This window comes from Mustelus asterias, unplaced genomic scaffold, assembly GCF_964213995.1.
Source record: "Mustelus asterias unplaced genomic scaffold, sMusAst1.hap1.1 HAP1_SCAFFOLD_84, whole genome shotgun sequence".
NCBI lineage: Eukaryota > Metazoa > Chordata > Chondrichthyes > Carcharhiniformes > Triakidae > Mustelus > Mustelus asterias.
In genome coordinates, this window is record NW_027590138.1 from 1,170,407 (window position 1) to 1,195,522 (window position 25,116).

Genomic DNA, 25,116 nt, shown 5'->3' on the forward strand with positions numbered 1-25,116 from the left:
GAGAAATTCTTCCGGAAACACACCTTTGACCACATGGCTATCAAGCAGTGGTCAGCACGTAATGTCCTTGAGGCCCTGAGAGAAAAGGAGATGGCAGATCCTGTCGGATGGTTCCCTGAGCGGACTGTCAATGTCATTTGGCAGAATGCCTCATCACCAGAACTCACAAACAAGCACCAAGACCTGGCTTGGCTGGTGGTGAGAAGGGCACTCCCCGTCAGATCCTTTATGCACGCCCGGGGTCTCAACCTCACCGCACGCTGCCCTCGAAGTGGCTGCGGGGCTGATGAGACGGTCGCACACCTCCTTGTGGAATGTGCCTTTGCAAAGAAGGTCTGGAACGAGATGCAGTGGTATTTGTCGCGGTTCGTCCCGAGCAGCTCGGTGACACAGGACTCTGTGCTCTACGGGCTGTTTCCGGGGACGCACACCGAGACAAATATCAACTGCTGCTGGAGGGTCATCAACTCGGTGAAGGACGCACTTTGGTCCGCCCGAAACTTGCTGATCTTCCAGCTGAAAGAATTGTCCTCGACCGAGTGTTGCAGACTGGCACATTCCAAGGTCCAGGACTACGTGCTCAGGGACGCGCTCAAGCTTGGGGCAGCCGCCGCCAAGGCACAATGGGGAAAGGCCACCGTGTAAAGCCTCTCAACCGAGGCAGACCGAGGGCCCAGTAACTGCAGAATACCCTCGGCCTGCGTAACTGTGTGCTGAACTGAAAAATAACGGCACACAGTAAACTCTGATGTATGTACATAGTTTTAAGAAATGAAATGTAACGAAATGTAATGTTTTTGTAAATAAGCACTGTATTGTCCTGTAAAAATGATTCTTTTTTGCACTGTTTATGACTTTTGGATCTGTCATTTTGCAATGTTTTATTGGAGAGTTTTTTTTTGTGAATAAAGTATATTTTTGAAATTAAAAAAGAGTGTTTGTAATCTCTGTCTCACTGTCTCGGTAATGGGGGCAATTTCCAGCGTTTTCCGTTTTATGTCAACCAGAGAATGTGTAAGAATTGTCACACCCGAAACAGATGTCTCTTACTCAGGACACCCCAGCTCGGGTCTCGTTGGGGGGGCGGGGGGAGGGGGGGCGGGGGGTAACGTTCACAATTTTGTGTTTATGTCTGGTGCGAATAATACTTTGGATTAAACGGAGAAGTTTTTTAAACTGAGGAAAGTAACTGCATTTGGGCGCTGACTTTAAACAACATTAACAAGCCAGGGCTGCTGGAGAAACATTTAGGGATTTGTGAGCAGTCAGTTCCGGCTGGTTTGAAGTGAAATCCTGTCGGTGCTGCGGCAAATCTGAACTCAAACCAGACAAACTGGAACCGCTGGGTTAGAGATTCCGGGTGTTGGGATGTGGAGGCTGGGGGAGGGGGAGATGGCGCTAAAACTCTGAGCCTGAGTTTCGAGCGGGATGTGAGCGGGATAAAGGGAAGGAATGACAGTTAATGTGGGAGTCAGGAACAATAGCAGAAGGTGGGAAGCTCTGGAAACGAGCACGGAGGGTAAAGGCCATCAAAGAATGCTTGTTTAAATGAAGATAAAAGTAAAATACTGCGGATGCTGGAATCTGAAACAGAAAATGCTGGAAAATCAAAGCAGGTCTGACAGCATCTGTGGAGAGAGAATGGAGTTAATGCTTCCAGTCTGGATGATCACAGATGCGATCAGACCTGCTGAGGTTTTCCAGCACTTTCTGTTTTTGATTAACTGAAGGTTCAGCAGGGAAAGAAGCAGCGAACTGAACACACTGAACCCAGGGGGAGGGGTTGACCCAGGATAAGGGACAGGCGCAGCTCAGTTAGGCTCTGCAATGTCCATCAACACATCCACATTGAGAGCTGAGAGCGCCAAGGGGGAGGGGAAGGAGAAACTATTTGGGACACAGCAGGAGGTCACCCCTCCCCCCACTCTGTGGTTCCACATCCCTCCCACCCCTGGGCAGGGTTGGCTCAAGGTGCAGGAAGCTGCAAGCTGAGAGGCTGAGCTGTGAACTGGGCCGGGTTGGGGGTTTGAGTGACAGTCCTGGGGCTATTTCAGGACAGGAACTGCCACAGATTCCCCCTTTTTCCTGGGACGTTTCAGTGGAGCTGTGTTGGTGAGTGTTTGTAATCTCTGTCTCACTGTCTCGGTAATGGGGGTGGGTTGTAGATTGCTGTGAGTGTTAGACTAAATAACCTCTCCTCATGCTGCCAGTTCCAGTCTGCAGACTCCATTTCTCAGTCTGCTGCTCTGTCTCTCTGTACTTTGCTGCAGTGCTCCACATTCTGAGCAACATCCAGTCCATTGTTATCACCCGAAATTTGCGGCAAACTCCCTTCACTGTGGCACAGCGGTTAGCACTGCTGCCTCACTGAGTCTGGGTTCGATTCCAGCGGTGGGTGACTGTCTATGTGGAGTTTGCACAGTAAGAAGTCTCAGAACACCAGGTTAAAGTCCAATAAGTTTATTTGGAATCAAAGCAAATTACTGCGGATGCTGGAATTTGAAACTATGTTCTGTGGAACATCGTTTCCTCACTTGTTCCTGTGCAGCAGTAAATCCTCATCCTGAACACTTTCCCTCCTCCCTGTCCTGCAACCAACTCCCACACTGACCAACCAGCTCATATTTCAATGGATTGTCCCATGACTCCAGTGTGCCAGGCTGCATGGCGTATGGGCGCTGTTTCACCCATAAGATGGATCTGTGCAGCACCCTCTTCCAACTGTTCTGGCTGCCAACCAGCCCCTGTCCACCCACACAGTTCCAGCAGCACCGCACACAATACTGCTCACCTGCTTCGACAGACTCATGAAGGATGTCCTTTCATTTTCTCAGAGAGTTGGTCAGCCTGGCAAACCCAGTGTGAAATATCTTCACAAATCTTTTCTCCCACCCTCTATTCTGGCTGGGTTCAATTCTCTTTTGTACAGAGTGAAAATAAAATCAATTATTTTCTCTCCTGGTCACTGCAGGGAGCTGCAGCTTCTTATTGGGGGCGTTGGGACCTCCAGCGGGTGTTTGTGAATCCTCCCCGCCCACCTCCCAGGGTTTCCTTCCTTCCCAGAGATCAGAGTCCTCATTGATTTGAGGCCAAAGTGTAACCTCTTATTTATTGTCCCCCTCCCCCATCCTCTGATGTGAACCATCCTCCAGTGGCTGAGCCAGGATGGGGCCGTTAACCTGGGCCTGTTCCCGGGAGGGAGGGAGAAGCCCCGCAGCTGCAAACCAGGGAGCTGACAATGATTCTGAAGGGTTTGCGGATCCACAAAGTGTTTCCAAATCCTCCCAGCCACCGCCTAACGCTGACTCCGCTTCTCCGGGACAAACAAGCGCCAAGGACAGCACTGACACTGCGCATGCTCCACATCACAATGCCCCGGGACTGATTGACGGCAGCTCCGGGCCAATAGGAAGAGGGGGCGGTGCTGGATGACCGAGCGGGAGCGGCTGGTCCTCCAACCAATCGGAGTGAATGAGGGGCGGGACCTGAAGCATGCGCAGTGAGGGTAATGGCGACGGACGGTTAAGAAAATTGAACATCAACGATCTCCCTCTGTTAAGACCCGGGAATGAAGCCCAGCAGGACCCGAGAATGAAGCCCAGCAGGACCCGAGAATGAAGCCCAGCAGGACCCGAGAATGAAGCCCAGCAGGACCCGAGAATGAAGCCCAGCAGGACCCGAGGACTCATCAGCCCACAGCTCCAACAGTTTGCTGAGGACCACTTCCCTGGGAATTGTGCTTTTTCAGAGTTCATCCCACACTTCTGTTTTCTGATTTCCAGCTGTCTCTGAGTTTTAACTGTATCCTCTATTGTGAACATCGAGGCAAAATACTTGTTCAATTCATCTCCCAGCTCCTTATTTTTCATCATCAATTCCTGGACTCACTTTCTATTAGACAGTTAAGAAATGAGGTCGAGCAAGTGACTGAAGTGGCAGTCAGGGAGCACTATTGGGAGCACCAATAGTTTCAAAATAGTTCTGGAAAAAGATAGGACAGGTCCACAGGTCAAGGCCCTAAACTGGAACAGGGCCACTTTTGTGGGCATTAGGCAGAATCGAGCAGATGTCGATTAGGTGAGTTTGTTTGAAGGGAAAGGAATGACTGGGAAATAGGAGGTTTTAAAAAAGTGTGATATCAAGAATCCAGGGGCAGTATATTCCTGTTAAGATGCAGGGAAAGAATGGTGAATTTAGGGATCTCTGGCAGACAAGGGACATTGAGGCTCTGGTCAGGTAAAAGAAGGAAGCATACATTGGGTTTCGGAAATCGGGGACAAGTGAATCACTCTGACGATAAAAAGTGTAAGAAAATACTGAAGAGGGAAATCAGGAGGACAGAAAGAGGGTATGATATGGATCTGGCAGGTAAGATTAAAGAAAATTCCAAGAGGTTCTATAGCTATATTAAGAGTAAAAGGGTGGCTAGAGAGAGAATAGATCCCCTTAAAAATCAGTATGGCCATCTGTGTGTGGAGCCGCAGGAGATGGGTGAGATTTTTAATGAATACTTCTCCTCTGTGTTTACTGCGGAGAGCACCATGGGTGCTAAAGAAATAAGGGAAACAAGTGGTGATGTCTTGGGCACACGCATGTTACTTGGGAGGAGGTATCTGCAGCCTTATAAAAGCAAATTACTGCGGATGCTGGAATCTGAAACCAAGAGAGAAAATGCTGGAAAATTTCAGCAGGTCTGGCAGCATCTGTAAGGAGAGAAAAGAGCTGATGTTTCTTGTCTCGATGACCCTTTGTCAAAGCTCTGAAACATCAGTTCTTTTCTCTCCATGCAGATGCTGCCAGACCTGCTGAGAATGGGGAGAGAGTGTGTGGGATGGAGATTTACAGCTTTTGGGGAATGAGAGAGGAAAGAATGTTCCATAGAAATTGTCTGTTCTGAATTTCTATCCTGTACTGACACTGATGACTTTTGTAAACTCATTTTACAGGATATTGAAAGAGGAATCACAGGCCGAAATCTCAGACGTCACGTCTCGATCTGACAGAGTCATATCCCTTGGGACCTCAATATCATCGGACTTTGAATCCAGAAGGAGAAATGATTGTGCAGCCTGTCGATTTGAAAAGATTTGAAATGTCTGTGTGAGTGAAAAAGCATCAACACACTGCCACACTCGAGTGAGAGTGTTCCAGTGCACTGACTAAAGAGCTTTAACCAGTTACACAGTCTGAATAAATATCACACCATTCACAGCGGGGAGAGACTGTAATCTTGTTCTGTGTGTGGACGAAGTTTCAACTAATTGTTCACCCAAGAGAGAGGTAAGGACACCTGCACCATGGAGAAACCATGGAAATGTGTGGACTGTGGGAAGAGATACAGAGCCCCATCTCTGCTGGAAGCTCATCGGCGCAGCCACACTGGGGAGAGACCATTCACCTGCTCTCAGTGTGAGAAGGGATTCATTCAGTTATCTACCCTGCGGACACACGAGCGAGTTCACACTGGGGAGAAGCCATTCACCTGCTCTCAGTGTGGGGAGGGATTCACTTGTTCATCCAACCTGCGGACACACCAGCGAGTTCACACTGGAGAGAGGCCATTCACCTGCTCTCAGTGTGGGAAGGGATTCACTTGTTTATCCACCCTGCGGACACACCAGCGAGTTCACACTGGGGAGAGGCCATTCACCTGCTCTCAGTGTGGGAAGGGATTCACTTGTTCATCCAACCTGCGGACACACCAGCGAGTTCACACTGGGGAGAGGCCGTTCACCTGCTCTCAATGTGGGAAGGGATTCACTTGTTTATCCACCCTGCGGACACACCAGCAAGTTCACACTGGGGAGAGACCATTCACCTGCTCTCAGTGTGGGAAGGGATTCACTTGTTTATCCACCCTGCGGACACACCAGCGAGTTCACACTGGGGAGAGGCCATTCACCTGCTCTCAGTGTGGGAAGGGATTCACTTGTTCATCCAACCTGCGGACACACCAGCGAGTTCACACTGGGGAGAGGCCGTTCACCTGCTCTCAATGTGGGAAGGGATTCACTTGTTTATCCACCCTGCGGACACACCAGCAAGTTCACACTGGGGAGAGACCATTCACCTGCTCTCAGTGTGGGAAGGGATTCACTCGGTTATCCAACCTGCAGACACACCAGCGAGTTCACACTGGGGAGAAACCATTCACCTGCTCTCAGTGTGGGAAGGGATTCACTTGGTTATCCAACTTGCAGGCACACCAGCGAGTTCACACTGGGGAGAGACCGTTCACCTGCTCTCAGTGTGGGAAGGGATTCACTCAGTTATCCCACCTGCAGAGACACCAGCACGTTCACACTGGGGAGAGACCGTTCACCTGCTCTCAGTGTGGGAAGGGATTCACTCGGTTATTCCACCTGCAGGCACACCAGCGAGTTCACACTGGGGAGAGACCATTCACCTGCTCTCAGTGTGGGGAGGGATTCACTCAGTCATCCAGCCTGCGGGCACACCAGCGAGTTCACACTGGGGAGAGGCCGTTTACCTGCTCTCAGTGTGGGAAGGGATTCAGAGTTTCATCCCGGCTGCTGAGACACCAGCGAGTTCACGAGTGATTCCAGGGGTTGGATTCTGCTGTTATTGTTTCTGCTCTCAGTTGCATCCAGGATTGCATTTTGTTCATTCTCACAGTTGGTCAATGGGAAGGGTCAGAGGGTTTCTTTGTGCTGGACTGGCTGGTCTCAGCCTCCAGTGGGCTGATGCTCTTTGAGTCTTTTTGCAAATATCTGGTTTCAAATGTCACAAGGATCACAGAGTGACAGGGTGTTAGGAGGTTTCGAGATATTTAGAGGAAAACAGAGGTTGGCATTGCAAAGGTACATTTCTGAATGGAGGGCTGTGACAAGTGACATTCCTCAGGGATCAGTGCTGGGACTTTTGCTGTTTGTAATATATATATAAATGATTTGGAGGAAAATGTAACTGGTTTGATTGGTCAGTTTGCGGATGACACAAAGGTTGGTGGAATTGCGGATAGCGATGGGGACCGGCGGAGGATACAGCAGGATATCGATCAGTTGGAGACTTGGGCGTAGAGATGGCAGATGGAGTTTAATTCAGACAAATGTGAGGTAATGCATTTTGGAAGGTCTAATACAGATGGGAAATATACAGTTATCGGCAGAACCCTTCAGAGTATTCATAGGCAGAGGGATCTGGGTGTACAGGTACACAGGTCATTGAAAGTGGCAATGCAGGTGGAGAAGTTAATCAAGAAGGCATATGGCATGCTTGCCTTCATCGGCCGGGGCATTGAGTTTAAAAATTGGTAAGTCATGTTGCAGCTTTATAGAACCTTAGTTAGACGGCACTTGGAATCTAGTGTTCAATTCTGGTCACCACACTACCAGAAGGATGTGGAGGCTTTGGAGAGGGTACGGAAAATATTTATCAGGATGTTGCCTGGTGTGGAGGGCATTAGCTATGAGGAGAGGTTGGAGAAACTTGGTTTGTTCTCACTGGAACAACGGAGGTTGAGGAGGGCAACCTGATAGAAGTCTACAAGATTATGAGGGGCATGGACAGAGTGGATAGTCAGAAGCTTTTTCCCAGGGTGGAAGAGTCAATTACTAGGGGCATAGGTTTCAGGTGTGAAGGGCATGGTTTAAAGGAGATGTACGAGGCAGGTTCTTTACACAGAGGTTGGTGGGTGCCTGGAACTCGTTGCCGGGGAAGGTAGTGGAAGCAGATACGATAGTGACGTTAAGATGTGTCTTGACAAATATATGAATAGCATAGGAATAGAGGGATATGGTCCCCGGAAAGGTAGGGGGTTTTAGTTCAGACGGGCAGCATGGTTGCTACAGGCTTGGAGGGCCAAAGGGCTTGTTTCTGTGCTGTAATTTTATAGAGAATATAATAGAATCCCTACAGTACAGAAGGAGGCCATTCAGCCCATCGAGCCTGTTCCGACCACAATCCCACCCAGGCCCTACTCCCGTAAACTCACATTTACCCTGCTAATCCCCCTGACACTCGGATCAATTTAGTATGGCCAATCAACCTAACCTGCACATCTTTGGACATTTATTGGTGAAACTAACAATGCAATAACACGAAGGGCCGATAGTTAACAGTGCTATAAAACAGGTGGATGTGATCGTCAACAGAGCCCAATTCCCTAAACCTTTCTCATATAGACTTTCACCCGTGTCCTCCTGGCGACCCCACAACATCTCCATCTCCCGTGGTCCAGCGCCACATCAACACGTCCCCCCAGGATGCACATCAGAACTGGAGGCAGGCAGCTGCACTCCGCACCCATTTGCCTGTGATGCCGCTGGCAGGCGTCTGCTGGAGAGCTGGGACCTAGAGGGGTCCAGCCGTCTTCCTGGTGATATAGATGTATCCTTGCCTTGCTGTTCACCCTGCTGCTCTTGAGATGCACCGGTGTCAGGAAAGGGGGAGTCGGAAAGCCCTGCATCCCATCGGCCGGAATCCCCCGGGTGGAAGGCCCCAGCACCGTCCCCAGGCCCCCCTCCTCCCTCGAGGCGCCAATGGACCCCTGGGTCACTCCGTGGGACGGTGAAGCTGACTAGGGGGAGGGAGTGGTGATTGGGAAATTCTGCAGGGGTGGTGATTGAGGAGGGGGTTATCGGGGGGGAGCTCTGCAGGAGTCCTGATGGGGGAGAGAGCTGGTGATTGGGGAAACTCTGCAGGGGTGGTGATTGAGGAGGGGGTTAGCGGGGGGAGCTCTGCAGGAGTCCTGATGGGGGAGGGAGCTGGTGATTGGGGAAACTCTGCAGGGGTGGCGATCGGGGAGGGGGCGAGAGGGGGAACTCTGCAGGGATGCTGATTGCGGGGAGGGGTTGGTGATTTGGGGGAAACGCTACAGATGAGGAGATTGGTGGGGCGATTTCTGTGGGGAGGGGGGGATGTCCACTGAAGCTGGAAACTGGGAGGATGGAGCGCATGAACAATGACACCCCTCCAGATCAGCAGCTGGCTTCCCCAGCAAGTTTAGGTTCCTCCCCTTCCTCCTGCAGTGAGGATTATATTGTGACTGTTTTTGACTCAGTGCCACAAGATTTTTTTTTTAATTTGCCCAAGAAACGAGTTTGAAACTTTTCTCACTCATTCAGCACTTCGAATTTTTTTCATGAAATTCCACCCGATGTCTTTTGGTTAAAAACCAGTGGAAACAGACATGCATTTTATCAAAACCTCTCAAAAGTTTGAATATCTCTATTAAATCTTTCCTTAACCTTTCCTGCTCTATAGAGTGCAATTCCAGCTTCTCTAATCTCTCCATATGGATTATCCATTCTGAGGTCCCTCGTATCACAGATGCCCATCTTCAGCCAATTCGATTCACTTCAAGGGATATCAATAAACAGCTGAAGGCAATGGATAAGGAAAAATCCAAACTGGCCAACTGCCCTCCAATGTCTCTCGTCTCGATCATCAGCAAAATGATGGAAGATGTTGTTGCCAACGGTGCGATCAAGCAGCATTTATACAGCAATAACCTGCTCACTGATGCTCATTTTGGGTTCCACCTTGGACCACTCACCTCCTGCCTCATTTACAGCCTTTGTCCAAACATGGACAAAAGAGTTGAACTGGGTGATGTTGGAGTGATTGCCATTGACATCAAGGCAGCATTTGACCCTGCGTGGCATCAAGCAACCCTATTGACATTGAAGTCAATGGGAATCAGGGGGAAACTCTCCACCGGCGAGAGCCACATCCCGCACAGAGGAGGATGATCGCGGTTGTTGGAGGCCAATCATCTCAGCCCCAGGGTAGTGTCCGAGGCCCATCCATCCTCAGTTGCTCCACCAATGACCTTCCCCCCCCATCATAAAGTCGAAAGCGGAGCTGTTCATTGATAATTGCAGTCCTCATGACTGGGAATGATACCAGGGATGAGGATTTTGTTTTATTCTTTCAGGGGATGTGAATGTGACTGGCAAGGCCAACATTCATTGCGCATCACTGATTGCCCTTGTGAAGAAAGTGAGCCACTTTCTTGAATCGCGGCAATCCATCTGGTGTAGGTATACCCACAACGCTGTTAGAGAGTTCCAGGAATTTGATGCAGTGACAGAGAAGGAATGGTGATTGATTTTCAAGTCAGAATGGTATGTGATGTGGAGTACAATTTGCAGATGGTAGCATTCCCATACGCTGGCTGCACTTGTTTTTCAAGTGGTAGAAGTTAGGGTTTGGAACATGCTGTGAAAACAGCCTTGGTGATTTCTTGCAGTGTATCTAATATGTGGGATACACTGCCACCACTGTGGGCTAATGGTGGAGAGTGAATGTTTAAGGTGGTATTTGAGATGCTGATCAGGCGAGCTACTTTGTCCTGGATATGATCTACAAAATTGTTGCAGGTACACTCATCCAGGTAGGGAATATTCCACCTTACTCCTGATTTATACCTTGTGAATCATGGCAAGCCTTTGGGGAGTCATTAAGTGAGTAACCTGCCACAAAACTCCCAACCTCTGATCTGCTCTTGTAACCACAGTATTTAAATGACTGGTCAATGGTAACCCCAAAGTTATTGCTGGTGGGACATTCACTGATGGTAATGCCATTGAATATCAAGGGAAGATGGTTAGATTTTCTTGCTGGAAATAGATATTTCCTGATAATTATGTGGTGTCAGTATGAATTGACAATCAGCTCCAACCTGAATGTTGTCCTGGTCCTGCGCTGCATGCAGGCAGCTTCAGTATTCAGAGTTGTGAATGGTCATATACACTGCAATCATCAGTGAACATCCCTGTTTCCCACCCTACGGTGGGGAGATGGTAATTAATGAAGCAGCTGAAAATGATTAGGCCCAGGAGACATGAGGAACAACAAAATATATTTATATAGCGCCTTAAAGTAATAAAACATCCAAGGAGCATTGTAAAATAAAGTATGATATTGAGCCACAACGAAGATATTAGGTTAGATGACCAAAGGTTTGGTCTCAAAGTGGTAGATTTTAAGGGGTGTCTTCAAGGAGTAAAGCGAGGTGGAGAGTTGGAGACGTGTAGGGATGGTATTCCAGAGGTTGGAGCCTAAGCAACTGAAGGTAGAGCTTGCAATGGTGAAGCAAGGTTAGGGACAAACTAAAGACCAGAATTAGAGCAGTGTCATATATTGAGGGTTGTGGGGCTGATAGGAGATTATAGATATTGGGACAGGCAAGGTCATGGAGTGATTTGAAACCAAGGATGAGAATTTTAATATTAAGTTGTTGCTTTACTGGGTGGATCATCGTGCACAAGGGTGATAGTGGAATAACACTTAATGTGAGTTTAAACATGGCCAGCAGAGTTTTAGATGAACCCTGCAGTGACCTTTGCAGTGATGACTGACCTCCAACAACCACAGCCATCCTCGTCTGTACCTGGTATATCCCCAACCGGCGGAGAGTTCCCCCCCCCCGTCCAACTCCCACCGATTCCAACCCTGTGTAGGTCCCTTTCTGCCACACTCAGTCAAATGATGTCTTGATGGATTTTCTTTGTTTTTTTTTGTTTTGTTTTGTTTAAAGAAAACAAAATTTTCTTTGTTCTTCGTTCCGTCTGGAACATCCCAAATGCCCATCCAATTTCCTTTTTAATTGTTTATTGTCTCCACTTCCTCCACCCTCGTAGGCAGCGAGTTTCAGGTCATTACCATTCGCTGCATCAGAATATTCTTCCTCACATCCGCGCCCCCCCCCCCACTCCCCCCCCCCCCCCTTACATTCTGACCCAAAACAAGAAATCTGTGTCCCCCCTCGTCCTTGTCCCATCAGCGAATGGGAACAGCTTTTCTTTGTCCACCTTATCTAAACCTGTCAGAATCTTGTCCACCTCTATCAAATCTTCCTTCAACGTACTTTGCTCCAAGGGGAACAACCCCAGCCTGACATTGACAATAAAGAACAAACTAACAGAATATGTTAGGGCAGCACGGTAGCACAGTGGTTAGCACTGCTGCTTCACAGCTCCAGGGTCCCGGGTTCGATTCCCGGCTCGGGTCACTGTCTGTGAGGAGTTTGCACATTCTCCTCGTGTCTGCGTGGGTTTCCTCCGGGTGCTCCGGTTTCCTCCCACAGTCCAAAGATGTGCGGGTTAGGTTGATTGGCCAGGTTAAAAAAAAATTGCCCCTTAGAGTCCTGAGATGCGTAGGTTAGAGGGATTAGTGGGTAAATATGTGGGGGTAGGGCCTGGGTGGGATTGTGGTCGGTGCAGACTCGATGGGCCGAATGGCCTCCTTCTGCACTGTAGGGTTTCTATTTCTATGATTTCTATGTTAATACCTGAAATTAAATGGGAATGTTTAATTTCTGTTTTAAAGATATTGTGAATATATTGTCCTGGACAATAAAGGAATCAGCTATAACTGAGCAAGAAGAAGACAGTTTCAATGTGGAATTGAGTGGAATATTCTCTCTGGATTTAAACAATGGAGGAACTACAAACATGGAAGAAAATAAATTTCAAAATGTGAACTCTGTACAGACTGTTTTCAAAATAGAACTTGAAAATTCACAAATGAACAGCAATGAAGACTCTCCTTTTGCAGGAGGAACTTTGGACTATAATTATTGTAAAAAGAAAACTTTCAGAAAAGACTGCAAGCAGTAATTTCCATCTTCAGTGGACTGAGATTCCTGGACATGGAACCCAGCAGTGTGCTGTTACCAAGCTGGACTTGTGAATGTGAAGTGGACAATGGAGGGATTATTATGTCTGTTGCAGGTTATAAGATAGATCAACAGAGGAAAACAGTGGATTTAGGAACAGGAGGAGGCCATTTGGCCCTTCGAGCCTGCTCCACCATTCAATAAGATCATGGCTGTTGTTAAGATATACAGCATGTTGTATATTGTAATATTCTAAATGGGATATTATGTAGGTGATACGTTTTCATTTCTTCCTGTTTTTGTTCCAAAAATCCAATTTCATAATTCCTATGTTTTGGAAATATGAATTAGTTGCAAGAATTGCTTTTAAAAAATGGAAAACCTGGGTTGAGAATCTGATGAAAACACCCTCAGGGAATTCGCAGTCACAAAGCATGGCCCGTGTTGGTTTAAGAAGTCAAAACTCGAGAGGTAAGAACTGTAAAAGGTCAGCTGGATCTTTTAGCTGGAGACATTGGGTCTGACAATTATTGTACTGTTTTTGTTTGGTGAATTCTTCATGCAGAGCTCAGGAAAAAGGTTTAGTTTTGAAGCGAAATATCTGTCGGACATTCCACCTGGTCTCTGTTACCATGGGGATATGTGATTCAGGGTGGAGCCTTGGTTAGAATTAGACCATAAGATATAGGAGCAGAATTAGGCTATTCGGCCCATTGAATCTGCTGTGCCATTCGATCATGGCTGATAAATCTCAATCCCATTCTCCTGCCTTTTCCCCGTAACCTTTTGAGTCCTTTCCAATCAATGACCTGGTTCCACAGATAGACAGCGGACAGTCTGCAGTTAGCTTGGAAGCCACCAGTTGTGGGATCAGGAGCTGTGAACCAGCTGTGAGACTAGAAGCTGAGAGGACCATTAGAAACCAGGGGTGTTTCCAACATTTAAATCCCTCAGCAAGAATGCAGTGAAGCCCATGTTTGGACTGAGGAGTCCACAGTTTGAGAGCTTAAAGGAAAATTGGAGACTTGTTTAGTGAAAAGATAATGGATGGACTCCCATAAACTCTTGGAGCTTGGAGAATATCTGGAGTACTGGGGAGAATTAAAGTGAATTGAGAGCTTTGACATACCTTTGGGATGGTCCTAGGAACAGAAGTGAATGAAACTTCAAGATATCATTAAGTATAAAGAAACTCTTGGGGTGAGGTAAAAAAATAGAACTAGGTTTATATCATAAATCTTTATTGACTGTAGTATTCAATTTGTCGTGTTATCTTTTTAAATTTTATTTAAACATACGGTAAAGTTTGTTTTTGTTTAACAATGTGGAATCTTGTGATGTAATTCTTTCAGTTAATCACTGGGTGTTCGAATTTCTCTGCAAACGTTAACAGTCCTGACCGGGATCGCAAAAATTCACACAGTGTTTCAAAACAAATCGAAGAAAAAGATGTTTTTTCTTCTTCAGTCCAAACGTTACACATGAAGAAACCCTCTTCTGGTATCTCCAATAATTTGTTGCTTCGAGCAATTCTTTTCATGGAACAATCAGATAATTGATGACTGAAAATGGAACTAATTGTATCCCTTTAAAGCAGGAGGGCGATCGCCCGGCACAGAGGGGAATTTGGGATTTCTCCCATAGACCAATTGACAGGGATTCTACCCTCCAACCACCTGAAGTGAATTCTTTACATGAATCATCCGTGCCAGTGCAGTTATCAACTTGCAGTTTGGCTGATCAGAAAATGCTTTGTTGCTGATTTTCCTTGTGTTAGGAAGTGACAGTGCCAAGGCCAGATCTTGTTTCCTCCTTGATCGGGATGTAACCCGTGTCCACATCGCCACTTCATTCTTCCACTGGTTGTATGGTTCAGACTCCGAGAGCATCAGCAGGTAATCAGACCCTGACAATTCCCACTGCCTTTCAGTCATTTCTCACAAAAGCTGCTGGGATTGGAAGCTTCTGTCTGAATTATACTTTCTTTTAGTTTCCAACCTTCACCATGAGACAAGCATTTTCTGTTACCATGTTATAATCCTGACAGCCTTGGGGTGGAGTCAATCTTTATTTGGTCTAGATTTGTTCACAGAATCAAACATTACAGGTTCAACTCTGACTCCAAGCTATATTAGTGAGTCCCACTTTTTACCTGCTCATTATAACTATCTAATCAATACCCTCCATCTGAATAAACTTCACCTCCATTGATATAATTAACAGCCACAGTCAGAGCACCGGAAAGGTCACTAATGGGTGTGACTGCCATGGTGTCTCAGCAGCTTGGGTGAACAAGTGAATCCTTTCCCACACACTGAGCAGGTGAATGGTCTCAGTTTGGAAACTAAGGGAAAATAAAATTTCAGGCAGAAGCTTCCAATCTGGTAGGTTTTATGAGAAATCGCTGAAAGTGAGTGGGAATTATCAGGGTCTCTTCCCAGTGTGAATTCCCTGATGTTTCAGTAGGTCAGATGATGTTCTAAACCTCTTTGCACAGTGAGAGCGCCTGACATTTCAGTCATCCTCAGTGTGAATGCGCTGGTCGACCCTCAGGTAGGCTCAGGTTTTAAAGCAGCTCCCACAGTCAGAGCATTGAACAGGTTTCTTATTGGGGGAGGAGCCTCAGTATTCCAGCAGACTGGATGATTGACTGAGTCACTTCCCACACACACATCAGATGAATGGCCTTTCCCCAGTGTGTAATCCTTTGTGTCTCAGCAGACTCGATAATTGAGTGAATCCCTTCCCACACTCGGAGCAGATGAATGGCCTCGGCCCAGTGTGAATGGGTTGGTGTGTCAGCGGGAGGGATGAGTGAGTGAATCCCTTCCCACACTCTGAGCAGGGGAACAGCCCCTCACCCGTGTGAAATCGCTGGTGGTTCTGCAGGGTAGATGACTGAGTGAATCCCTTTCCACACACACAACAGGTGAATGGTCTCTCCCCATTGTGAACCCGCTGGTGTGTCAGCAGGGCAGACGAATCGCTGAATTTCTTCCCACACTCAGAGCAGGTGAATGGCCTCTCCCTGATGTGAAGTCGCTGGTGATTCCTCAGGGTGGATGAATCACGAAATCCCCTTCCAAACTCAGAGCAGGTGAACGGTGTCTCCACAGTGTGGCTGCATCGAAGGGTTTCCAGCTTCGAGGGACAATTGAATCCCTTCCCACAGTCCCTACATTTCCATGGTCTGAGTGTCTTTGTACATCTCCAGGTTCAGATGAAGGTTTGACCCCACAGATGACACATACATGGTCTCTCTCCTCACTGTGAATCCTTCAATCTTTTCCAGGCTGTGTAACTGGTTAAAGCTCTTTCCACAGTCAGTTCACTGGAATACTCTCACTCGAGTGTCTGTGTCTCAGTGATTTTCCAGTCACACTGATGTTTAAACAGTTTGAAGGAACAGACAAACATTTTCCATTCTAGTTTCAAATGCCGATGGTATTCAGATCCTGAATAATTGGGTGACTCTGTCAGATCCTAACGTCATGTTTGTTGAGATTTGTGTCTGTAAATTCTCCCCTTCTAATAGCCTGTGAAAGAAATTCACAAAAATCATTGCTGTCAGTACAGGATAAAAACTCAGAACAGACAATTCTAGTTTCTGTGGAACATTCTTTCCTCTCATTCTTGAAAATTTGTAAATCTCCATCCCAAACACTCTCCCTCCATTCTCACTTTGCTGGACCTGAAATAGACATTGTCCTGAGGGTGCTGATTCATCCTAATCGACAGATCCGTGCTGACTGTTTCATGTACTGGACACATATTCCTGAAATCTTGTGTCTTAGCATATAAAAAATTTGCATATTTAGTGAACTAAAAATGTAAGCAATATTCAGCACTCTATTACATGATTAGAGATACAGATGGGTGCGGAAGAACTTGACTTGGGGAGCAAGCAATCATGTTCTGGAACTCACTAATGATGAGAGTGGTGGAAGTGGAGATGACCAGTGATTTCAAAATAAAATTGGTTGGGCACTTGAAGGAATGAAACTTACTGGGGAACAGGGATATCGAGGAAAAATGGCACTGAGTGGATTCCCCGACAGAGACTTGGCACGGACTCAAGCAGCTGAATTGATTTATCTTGTGCTCTGCTGACTCTGACTGGAAAATATACAGTGTAGTTACAATACTATTCTGGAATTAAACAACATCAACTGTAATACAAATCCATAAATTATATACCCATTATGCACCATATAGTAAGAAGTATCACAACACCTGGTTAAAGTCCAACAGGTTTATTTGGAATCACAAGCTTTCAGAGCACTGCCCCTTCATCAGGTGAGAAGGAGCAGCGCTCTGAAAGCTCGTGATTCCAAATGAACCTGTTGGATTTTAACCAGGTGTTGTGAGACTTCTTACTGTGCCCACCCCAGTCCAACACCGGCATCTCCACATCATCTGCACCATATAACAACACCAGACATATCAATGTTGTTACGATCCTCATGGTCACCTTATAATAAGCAAATTCCCACAAATCCCAATAGAATAAACTAAAAGACAATGTTTCATTTAAAAAAAATTTTACTTTAAAAATTAATCTAAAATTAACATCACTGAATCATGCATTAAGAAACAGTATTTGAACAGACAAGATAAATTACACATTAAAAAGCTCAGACAATAAAAACAGGTTCCACAAAATTACAAACATTTCCCCCCTCAGTATATTTGGCTCTAATTCCAGTTCCAGAGAATTTCTCTGTCTCTGTATTTCCCAGGGGGGGAAAGAAAGTGTTTTCCTCACAGATGTTGTCCAGAGGATGAAGTTTGAGTCTGTGTGTGAAGTTTGAGTCTGTGGTGAAGTTGGAGTCTGTGTGTGAAGTTTGAGTCTGTGGTGAAGTTTGAGTCTGTGGTGAAGTTTGAGTCTGTGGTGAAGTTTGAGTCTGTGTGTGAAGTTTGAGTCTGTGTGTGAAGTTTGAGTCTGTGGTGAAGGTGGAGTCTGTGTGTGAAGTTTGAGTCTGTGGTGAAGTTTGAGTCTGTGGTGAAGTTTGAGTCTGTGGTGAAGTTTGAGTCTGTGTGTGAAGTTTGAGTCTGTGTGTGAAGTTTGAGTCTGTGTGTGAAGTTTGAGTCTGTGTGTGAAGTTTGAGTCTGTGTGTGAAGTTTGAGTCTGTGGTGAAGTTTGAGTCTGTGTGTGAAGTTTGAGTCTGTGTGTGAAGTTTGAGTCTGTGTGTGAAGTTTGAGTCTGTGGTGAAGTTTGAGTCTGTGTGTGAAGTTTGAGTCTGTGTGTGAAGTTTGAGTCTGTGGTGAAGCTACAAACAGAAGCTGTTCTGTTTCAAATCAAACTGCGGGACTTGGAAGAAAATGATGGGAAGAGATTTTGCAAAGTTCCCTCCCCCACTCCCTCAGCTGGCAGCCCAGCACGCAGGCGCAGAGAGCGCTGCTGAGCCGAGCTGTCCGGAGCAGGCGCAGAGAGCGCTGCTGAGCCGAGCTGTCCGGAGCAGGCGCAGTGCGGCTGCCGCCAGCGGCCGCTCTCGATCTCTTTTTGGAGCAGCAGCCGCCGGAGAGAGAGGGGGGGGGAGGGGGAGATCACCGAGCGGCTTCTCGCTCTGGCTGGAGCCGCCAGCCGGTTGCCTGGAAACCTTGGCTCGAGGAGATGGCAAGGGGCGGGGGAATCAATGGGAGGGGGCGGGACTCCCATGTCTGCGCGCCCGGGCCTGCGCACTGGAACTCCAGGACGTCACATCGGTACAGACTTATTCCTATTGGCCAATTCAGGCTAGGTTCCATTGTGACGTCACAATGCGGAAGTTGGCCAACGAGGTTCAGAGTGAAACTCCCGCTTCTCGACAACATCTGGGAGGAAATCGATATTTCCCCCTTTCCATTTCTTTTCTCATTCTGGGAGAAATTGGGGACTTGCAGCAACTGAAGGGAAAGGAAGTGAATCCAGGGAGGCTGCAGACTCTGAAAACGTTACAGACGAACATCGGAATTAGGAGCAAGACTAGGCCCAGGTATCTTTTTCTTTCTCTCTCAAAGACATTGACATCCTTTAGCTCCCTCACTTTGACACGTTTATATATCTGGCGAATAGGATGGCCTCTTCCCCAATGTTCATAATTCAAGGGGGAGTTTTCTCAGGAGAGGGCTAACATTTTAATGAACAGTAAATTTGTATGGGAGAGAGATATGTTTAATGTAGTTACATGGTATATACTATGTTATTTACGATTCCCTATTTCTTGTCTTAAAATATATAGCACTGTATCAACATTATCTATTTTCAGTGATGGAAACATTACAACATAGAATAGGCAACTCAGATCCATGCCAACTCTCTGTGGAGCAATTCAGTCAGTCCCATTCCCTCTCTGTATCCCCATTCCCCTGTGTTTCACGTCACAATGGAATGGATGAGAGTTCCAAAGGAGCTGAGACTGGAGTAGAGTTGATCAATGGCACTGAGGTGGAAATAGGCGGTCTTGATGATGATGTGGCTGGAAGCTCAACTTGGGGTGAAATATTTTACCATGGTTGTAAACAGTTTGGTTCAGCCTCAGACAGTTGCCAGGAAGAGGGAGAGAGTTGCTGGCGAGGGAGTGGAGTTTGTAGTGGGGACTGAAGACAATGGGTTCAGTCTTCCCAGTGTTTATATGAAAGAAATTTCTGTTCTTTTAGTACTGGATGTCAGACAAGTCAGGGTGGTGTGTGAGTTGGAGGGGAACTTGAAGGTAATGGTGTTCCCATCTAGTTGCTACCCTGGTCCTTCTAGGTGGGTGGAGGTTGAGGGTTTGGGAAACTTTCTGTCAAAGTTCTAATTGAGTTGTCAATGTACAAAATCCCTCTCCTTCACCCTGACCTCTCCTACTTCTCTCTGTCTTCTCTCAGTGTCCAGAGTCTTGTGTCCAGACCGTGTGGCAGATTTCCTGCCCTGAAGGATATCAGTGAACCCGCTGGGTTTTTATGACAATCCAGCAGTTTTCATGAACACTTTTTCCGAGTGCCAGCCCCACAAATGACCAGATTCATTCAGCTCAATTTCACAAACTGCCTTTGTGTTTTTGTGGGTTCTCTCTCACTTCCTTTTTTCTGTTTTAAATCAATTTCACAGGGTTTAGAAGAGGAGGATTTGCAGTTGGGAAACTGAAACCAAATATTATATCAAAACCTGATGGAGTTAGCCAATTTGTTGTAACCTGAATATCATTGTGTTTTGAACATGGAAGGAAATAGCACCGTTCACAGTGAAGAGAAACTGTACACGTGTTCTGTGTGTGGACAAGACTTTAACCAATCATCCAGCCTTTCGGAACATAATTGCAGTCGCAACAGGGAGAAGCTGTGGAAATGTGGGGACTGTGGGAAGGGATTTGATTACCCTTCCCAGCTGGAGATTCATTGGCGCAGTCACAGTGGGGAGAGACCATTCACCTGCTCCCAGTGTGGGAGGGGATTCACTCAGTCAAACAGCTTACATATACACCAGAGAACTCACACTGAAGAGAGACCATTCAACTGCTCCCAGTGTGGGAAAGGATTCAGTGCCTCATCCCATCTGCTGAAACATCAGCGAATCCACACTGGGGAAAGGCCGTTCACCTGCTCTGTGTGTGGGAAGGGATTCACTCAGTCTTCCAACCTCGCATTACACCAGCGAATTCACACTGGGGAGAGGCCATTCACTTGCTCCCAGTGTGGGAAGAGATTTGCTCAGTCAGCCACCCTCTTCACACACCAGCGGATTCACACTGATGAGAGACCTTTTAAATGTCCAGACTGTGGGAAATGCTTTAAAAATTCTGTAAATCTGCATTACCATCAACGTGTTCACACTGATGAGAAACCATTCAGGTGCTCTCACTGTGGGACTGGGTTCAAGCAATCATCTCAACTCACTGTACACCAGCGCACTCACACTGGGGAGAGACCGTTCACCTGCTCCCAGTGTGGGAATGGATTTGCTCACTCATCCACTCTGCTGACACACCAGCGAATTCACACCGGGGAGAAGCCATTCACTTGTTCCAAGTGTGGAAAGGGATTCAGTCAGTCATCCAATCTGCTGAGACACCAGCGAGTTCACAAGTAACTGTTGTGATTGGATTTTGCTGTTTTCATGTTCAGACTGGATCATGTACCTTTGGGTCTGTTTCTGTTGAATTGTAAAGTGACTCCAGCTCTGTTATAGGTGTTGATATAATTGGTCTTGGAAGGGGAGGATTTGGGGTCAGGAAACTTGCACAAAACATCAGATCAGGATTGGATGGAATTGCACAATGTATTGTAACCTGAACAGCAGAGAATTTTGAACATGGAAGGAAATAGCACCATTTTAATTATCTAAAAGTCGCGAGATTTGAGGAAGATTCCAGTAGATTGCAAAGTAGCAAATGTAACTCCTTTATTCAAAAAAGGAGGGAGGCAAAAAGGAAACTAAAGACCACTTAATATAAAACCTGATGTAGGGAAAATATTAAAGCTTTATTAAAGATATCATGAGAATGAGAAAAATTCAGACAACCAGAGAGAGTCAGCACGGTTTGAGAAAGGGAATTCATATTCAACCTATTTATTGAAGTTCTTTGAAGGAGTCACATATACTTTGGATAAAGGGGGTCGGTTCGCTCAGTTGGCCGGGTGGCTGGTTTGTGATGCACAGCGACACCAACAGTACAGTTTCAATTCTCGTGCCAACCAAGGTTATTCATGAAGGTGCCGTCTCCTCAATCTTGCCCCTCACGTGAGGTGTGGTGATCCAAGATGATGAAAGGTGTGGATAAAGTAGATGTGGAACGGATGCTTCCTCTTCTGGGGCATTCTAGGATGAGAGGTCATAGCCTTAGGATAAGGGGCAGCAAAGTTAAAACAGAGTTGAGGAGAAACTGCTTCTCCCAAAGGGTTGTGAATCTGTGGAATTCGCTGTCCCAAAGGGTGGTGGATGCTGGGACAGTGAGTAAATTTAAGGATGAGTTAGACAGATTTTTAATTGGTAATGGGGTTGAAGGGTTATGGGGAGAAGGCAGGAAAATGGGGATGAGGAGCTTATCAGCCATGATCGAATGGCGGAACAGACTCGATTGGCCAAATGGTCTAATTCTGCTCCTATATCTAATGAATTTATGATCCTCAGGTTAAGTGACCACCAGTCAGCTCTCCCTCTCAAGGGGACATCTGGGAGATGGTGACTTTATATATTGGATAATGGGGCAGCAAAGGTGAATGTACTGTACTTTGATTTGCAAAATGCATTTCATAATCTGCCACATCAAAGCTTAACGTGGAAAATAGAATCTCACAGTGTGGGGGTAATATGGCATGGAAAGAAGATTGGCGAGCTAACGGGAAACAGAGTTGGCAACACATGGATCTTTATCTGGTTGGCAGGATGTGACGAGTGGTGTGCCAAAGCGATCAGAACTGGAACCTCTACTTTTAACAATTTATATAAATGACTTGGATGCAAGCATGGTCGCTAAATTTGCTGAGGACACAAAGGTAGAAAAGTAAGTTGTGAAGAGGATGTAAGGAGGCTACAAAGGGATGGAGATAAGTTCAGCTAGTGGGCAAAGATTTGGCAAATGGAGTATAACGTGGGCAAATGTGGAATTATCAATTTTGGCAGGAATTCCTGCCAAATTTAAAAAAAAACGTTAAATGGTGAGAGATTGCAGAGCTCTGAGATTCAGAGGTGTCCTAATACATGAATCACAAAAGGCTGGAATGCAGGTACAGCAAGTAATGAGGAAAGTTAATAGAATGTCATTGTTTATTGTGAGGAAAGTGGTTACAAAAGGAGTGAGTTTATGTTTCAGTCATACAGGACACTGGTGAGACCACATCTGGAGTGTTGTTAAAGTATTGAACTCCTTATTTAAGGAAAATGTAAATGCATTGGAAGCAGTTCAGAGAATGTCTACCAGACTAATACCAGAAATTGGCAGGTTGTCTTATGAGGAAAGATTGGAGAATCTGGGCTTGTATCCACTGGAGTTTAGAAGAGTAAGAGGGGCCTTGATTGAAACCTTTTACGTTTCTGAGGGCTATTGACTGGGTTGATGTGGAAAGGATTTTTTTTTCTTGTGGGAGAATCTTGAACAAGGAGACACTGTTTAAAAATGTGTTTCAGACAGAGATAGGGAGAAGTGTTTTCTCTCAGAGGATCATGGATCTTTGGAACTCTCTTCCTCAAAAGGCAGAGGAAGAAGAATCTTGGAATATTTTGAAGAAGAGCAAGGTGGTCTCCTGATTAAAAAGGAGATGGAAGATTATTGGTGAGGGTAGTGGGCAGGAATGTTGGGTTGAGGTTACAATCAGATCAGCCACGATCCTATTGAATGGCGGAACAGGCTTGAGGGGCCGAGTGGCCTCCTTCTGTTCTTAATTATTATGTTCGAATGGGTCTGTTTCCATTGCTGTTAATAAACAACAGTCCATTTATAGGTGTTAATATTGTGGATAATAGTCAAATAAATTGACTTTGTGTTAAACACATGGCCTTTTTAATATCTTCAACACAGGTTCATCCAATGATTGGCCGTGGTAAAATTGACCTTAGTGTCAGTGGTAATAGCAGGGCCAGTAAATGGGGTTACAGGAATAGGGCCTGGGTGGGATTGTGGTTGGTGCAGACTGGATGGGCTGAATGGCCTCCTTCTGCACTGTAGGGATTCTATGATTCTAGTCTTGTAATAGAATATTGTAACTATGTTAATATACTTCCAGGCATTGTTATTCCGATAGAGAAGGAGACAATATCAACTTCTTATAGAGCAATCCAGTCAGACCCATTGCCCCTCCATCTACCCATTCTCCTGCAAGAATATTTCCTTCAAGTGCGCATCCAATTTCAGTTTGAAATCTTTAATTGTTTTCACTGCCACAAGATCCGTGGGCACCCAGTTCCAGATCATGATCACTCGCTGCACCCACCATATCTCCAACCAAGTAATGAGTGCTGCATATTACACACATTTGAACAGGAAGTGATGAGCATGGATTCATTAACCAACATGAATTGGCACCTTTAGGAGAATTGGGAGGGTGTATAGTGCGATACAGCAGGGTAAGAATAGTGGGGAAAAGTAAAGAATTTTCTATAAAAACTGGAATTGTCTTTTCTGAATTTCTAAGTTGCACTGACAGTGATGAATTTTGGAAATTCGTGTTACAGGATATCAGAAGAGGATTTCCAGACAGAAATCTCAAAACAAACACTCATGGTGATCTGACAGATTAACTCCATTCATCGGGACCTGGACAACATCAGCCTTTGGAATCTACAAAGAGAAATATTTGTCTGTTCTTCTGCTTCAAGAGATTTCAACCATAAATGTGATTGGAAAAGCAAGAACACATCTTGAAAAGACAGCACCAGTCACATTGGGGTGAGACCATTCGGGTGTTTTGTTGTGGATGAGGCTTCAGCTGACTGTCAAACTGGGAGAGACACATGGACACCAGCACCATGGAGAAGCCGTGGAAATGTGGAGACTGTGGTAAAGGATTCAATTTCTCACACCAACTGGAAACTCATCGATGTAATCACACTGGGGAGAGGCCGTTCATTTGTTTGGAGTGTGGGAAGGGATTTGCTCATTCATCCTCCCTGCAGACACACAAACGAGTTCACACAGGGGAGTGGCCATTCACCTGCCCCGAGTGCGGGAAAGGATTCACAAGTTCATCCCACCTGGAGACACACAAGCGAGTTCACAGCGGGGAGAAGCCATTCACCTGCTCCGATTGTGGGAAGGGATTCAGTGAATCATCCAACTTGCTGATGCACCAGCGAGGTCACACCGGGGAGAAATGGTTCACGTGTTCAGAGTGTGGGAAGGGATTCACTCAGTTATCCCACCTGCAGACACACGAGCGAGTTCACACCGGGGAGAGGCCATTCATCTGCCCTGAGTGTGGGAAAGGATTCAGTAATTCATCCAACCTGCAGAGACACCAGCGAATTCACACCAGGGAGAGACTGTTCAGCTGCTCCGAGTGTGGGAAGGGATTCACTGATTCATCCTATCTGCTGATACATCAGCGAGTTCACACTGGGGAGAGGCCGTTCACCTGCTCCGAGTGTGGGAAGCATTTTCCTTATGCATCAAATCTGCAGAGACACCGACGATTGCACACTGGGGAGAGACCATTCACCTGCTCCTATTGTGGGAAAACATTCACTCAGTCATCCCACCTGCAGATACATCAGCGGGTTCACACTGGAGAGAGACCATTCACCTGCTCTCAGTGTGGGAAAGGATTCAGTAATTCATCCAACCTGCGGACACACCAGCGAGTTCACACTGGGGAGAGACCAGACTCCTGTTCCACATGTGAGAAGGATACAATCGATCATCTAATTGGCTGACACACCGGCGAGTTCAGCAGTGATTACTGGGATTGGATTCTGCTGCTGTTGCTGCTGTTAATGACACCCAAGACTGAACTCTGTTCATTCTGATAGTTTGGGTTTGTTTCTGTTGATGTTTACAATCTCTGTAACTGGACTGGATGTTTAATATTCTGGAACTTGGCTTGTTTTACCTTGTGACCCTTACTCTTCTAATAAAGTA

The 25,116-nt window shown here is 46.3% G+C and overlaps 1 protein-coding gene across 1 annotated transcript; it reads left to right on the forward strand.

Moving 5' to 3' along the window:
* The first annotated feature begins 3,498 nt into the window (after positions 1–3,498).
* LOC144483886 (uncharacterized) lies at positions 3,499–25,116 on the forward strand. The gene is made up of 6 exons (XM_078202464.1): positions 3,499–4,077; positions 4,947–6,556; positions 19,958–20,629; positions 23,617–23,625; positions 24,101–24,336; positions 24,421–25,116. Exons 2-6 carry the CDS (start codon positions 5,298–5,300, stop codon positions 24,909–24,911), a joined length of 2,667 nt encoding a protein of 888 aa, XP_078058590.1. The 5' UTR covers positions 3,499–4,077; positions 4,947–5,297; the 3' UTR covers positions 24,912–25,116.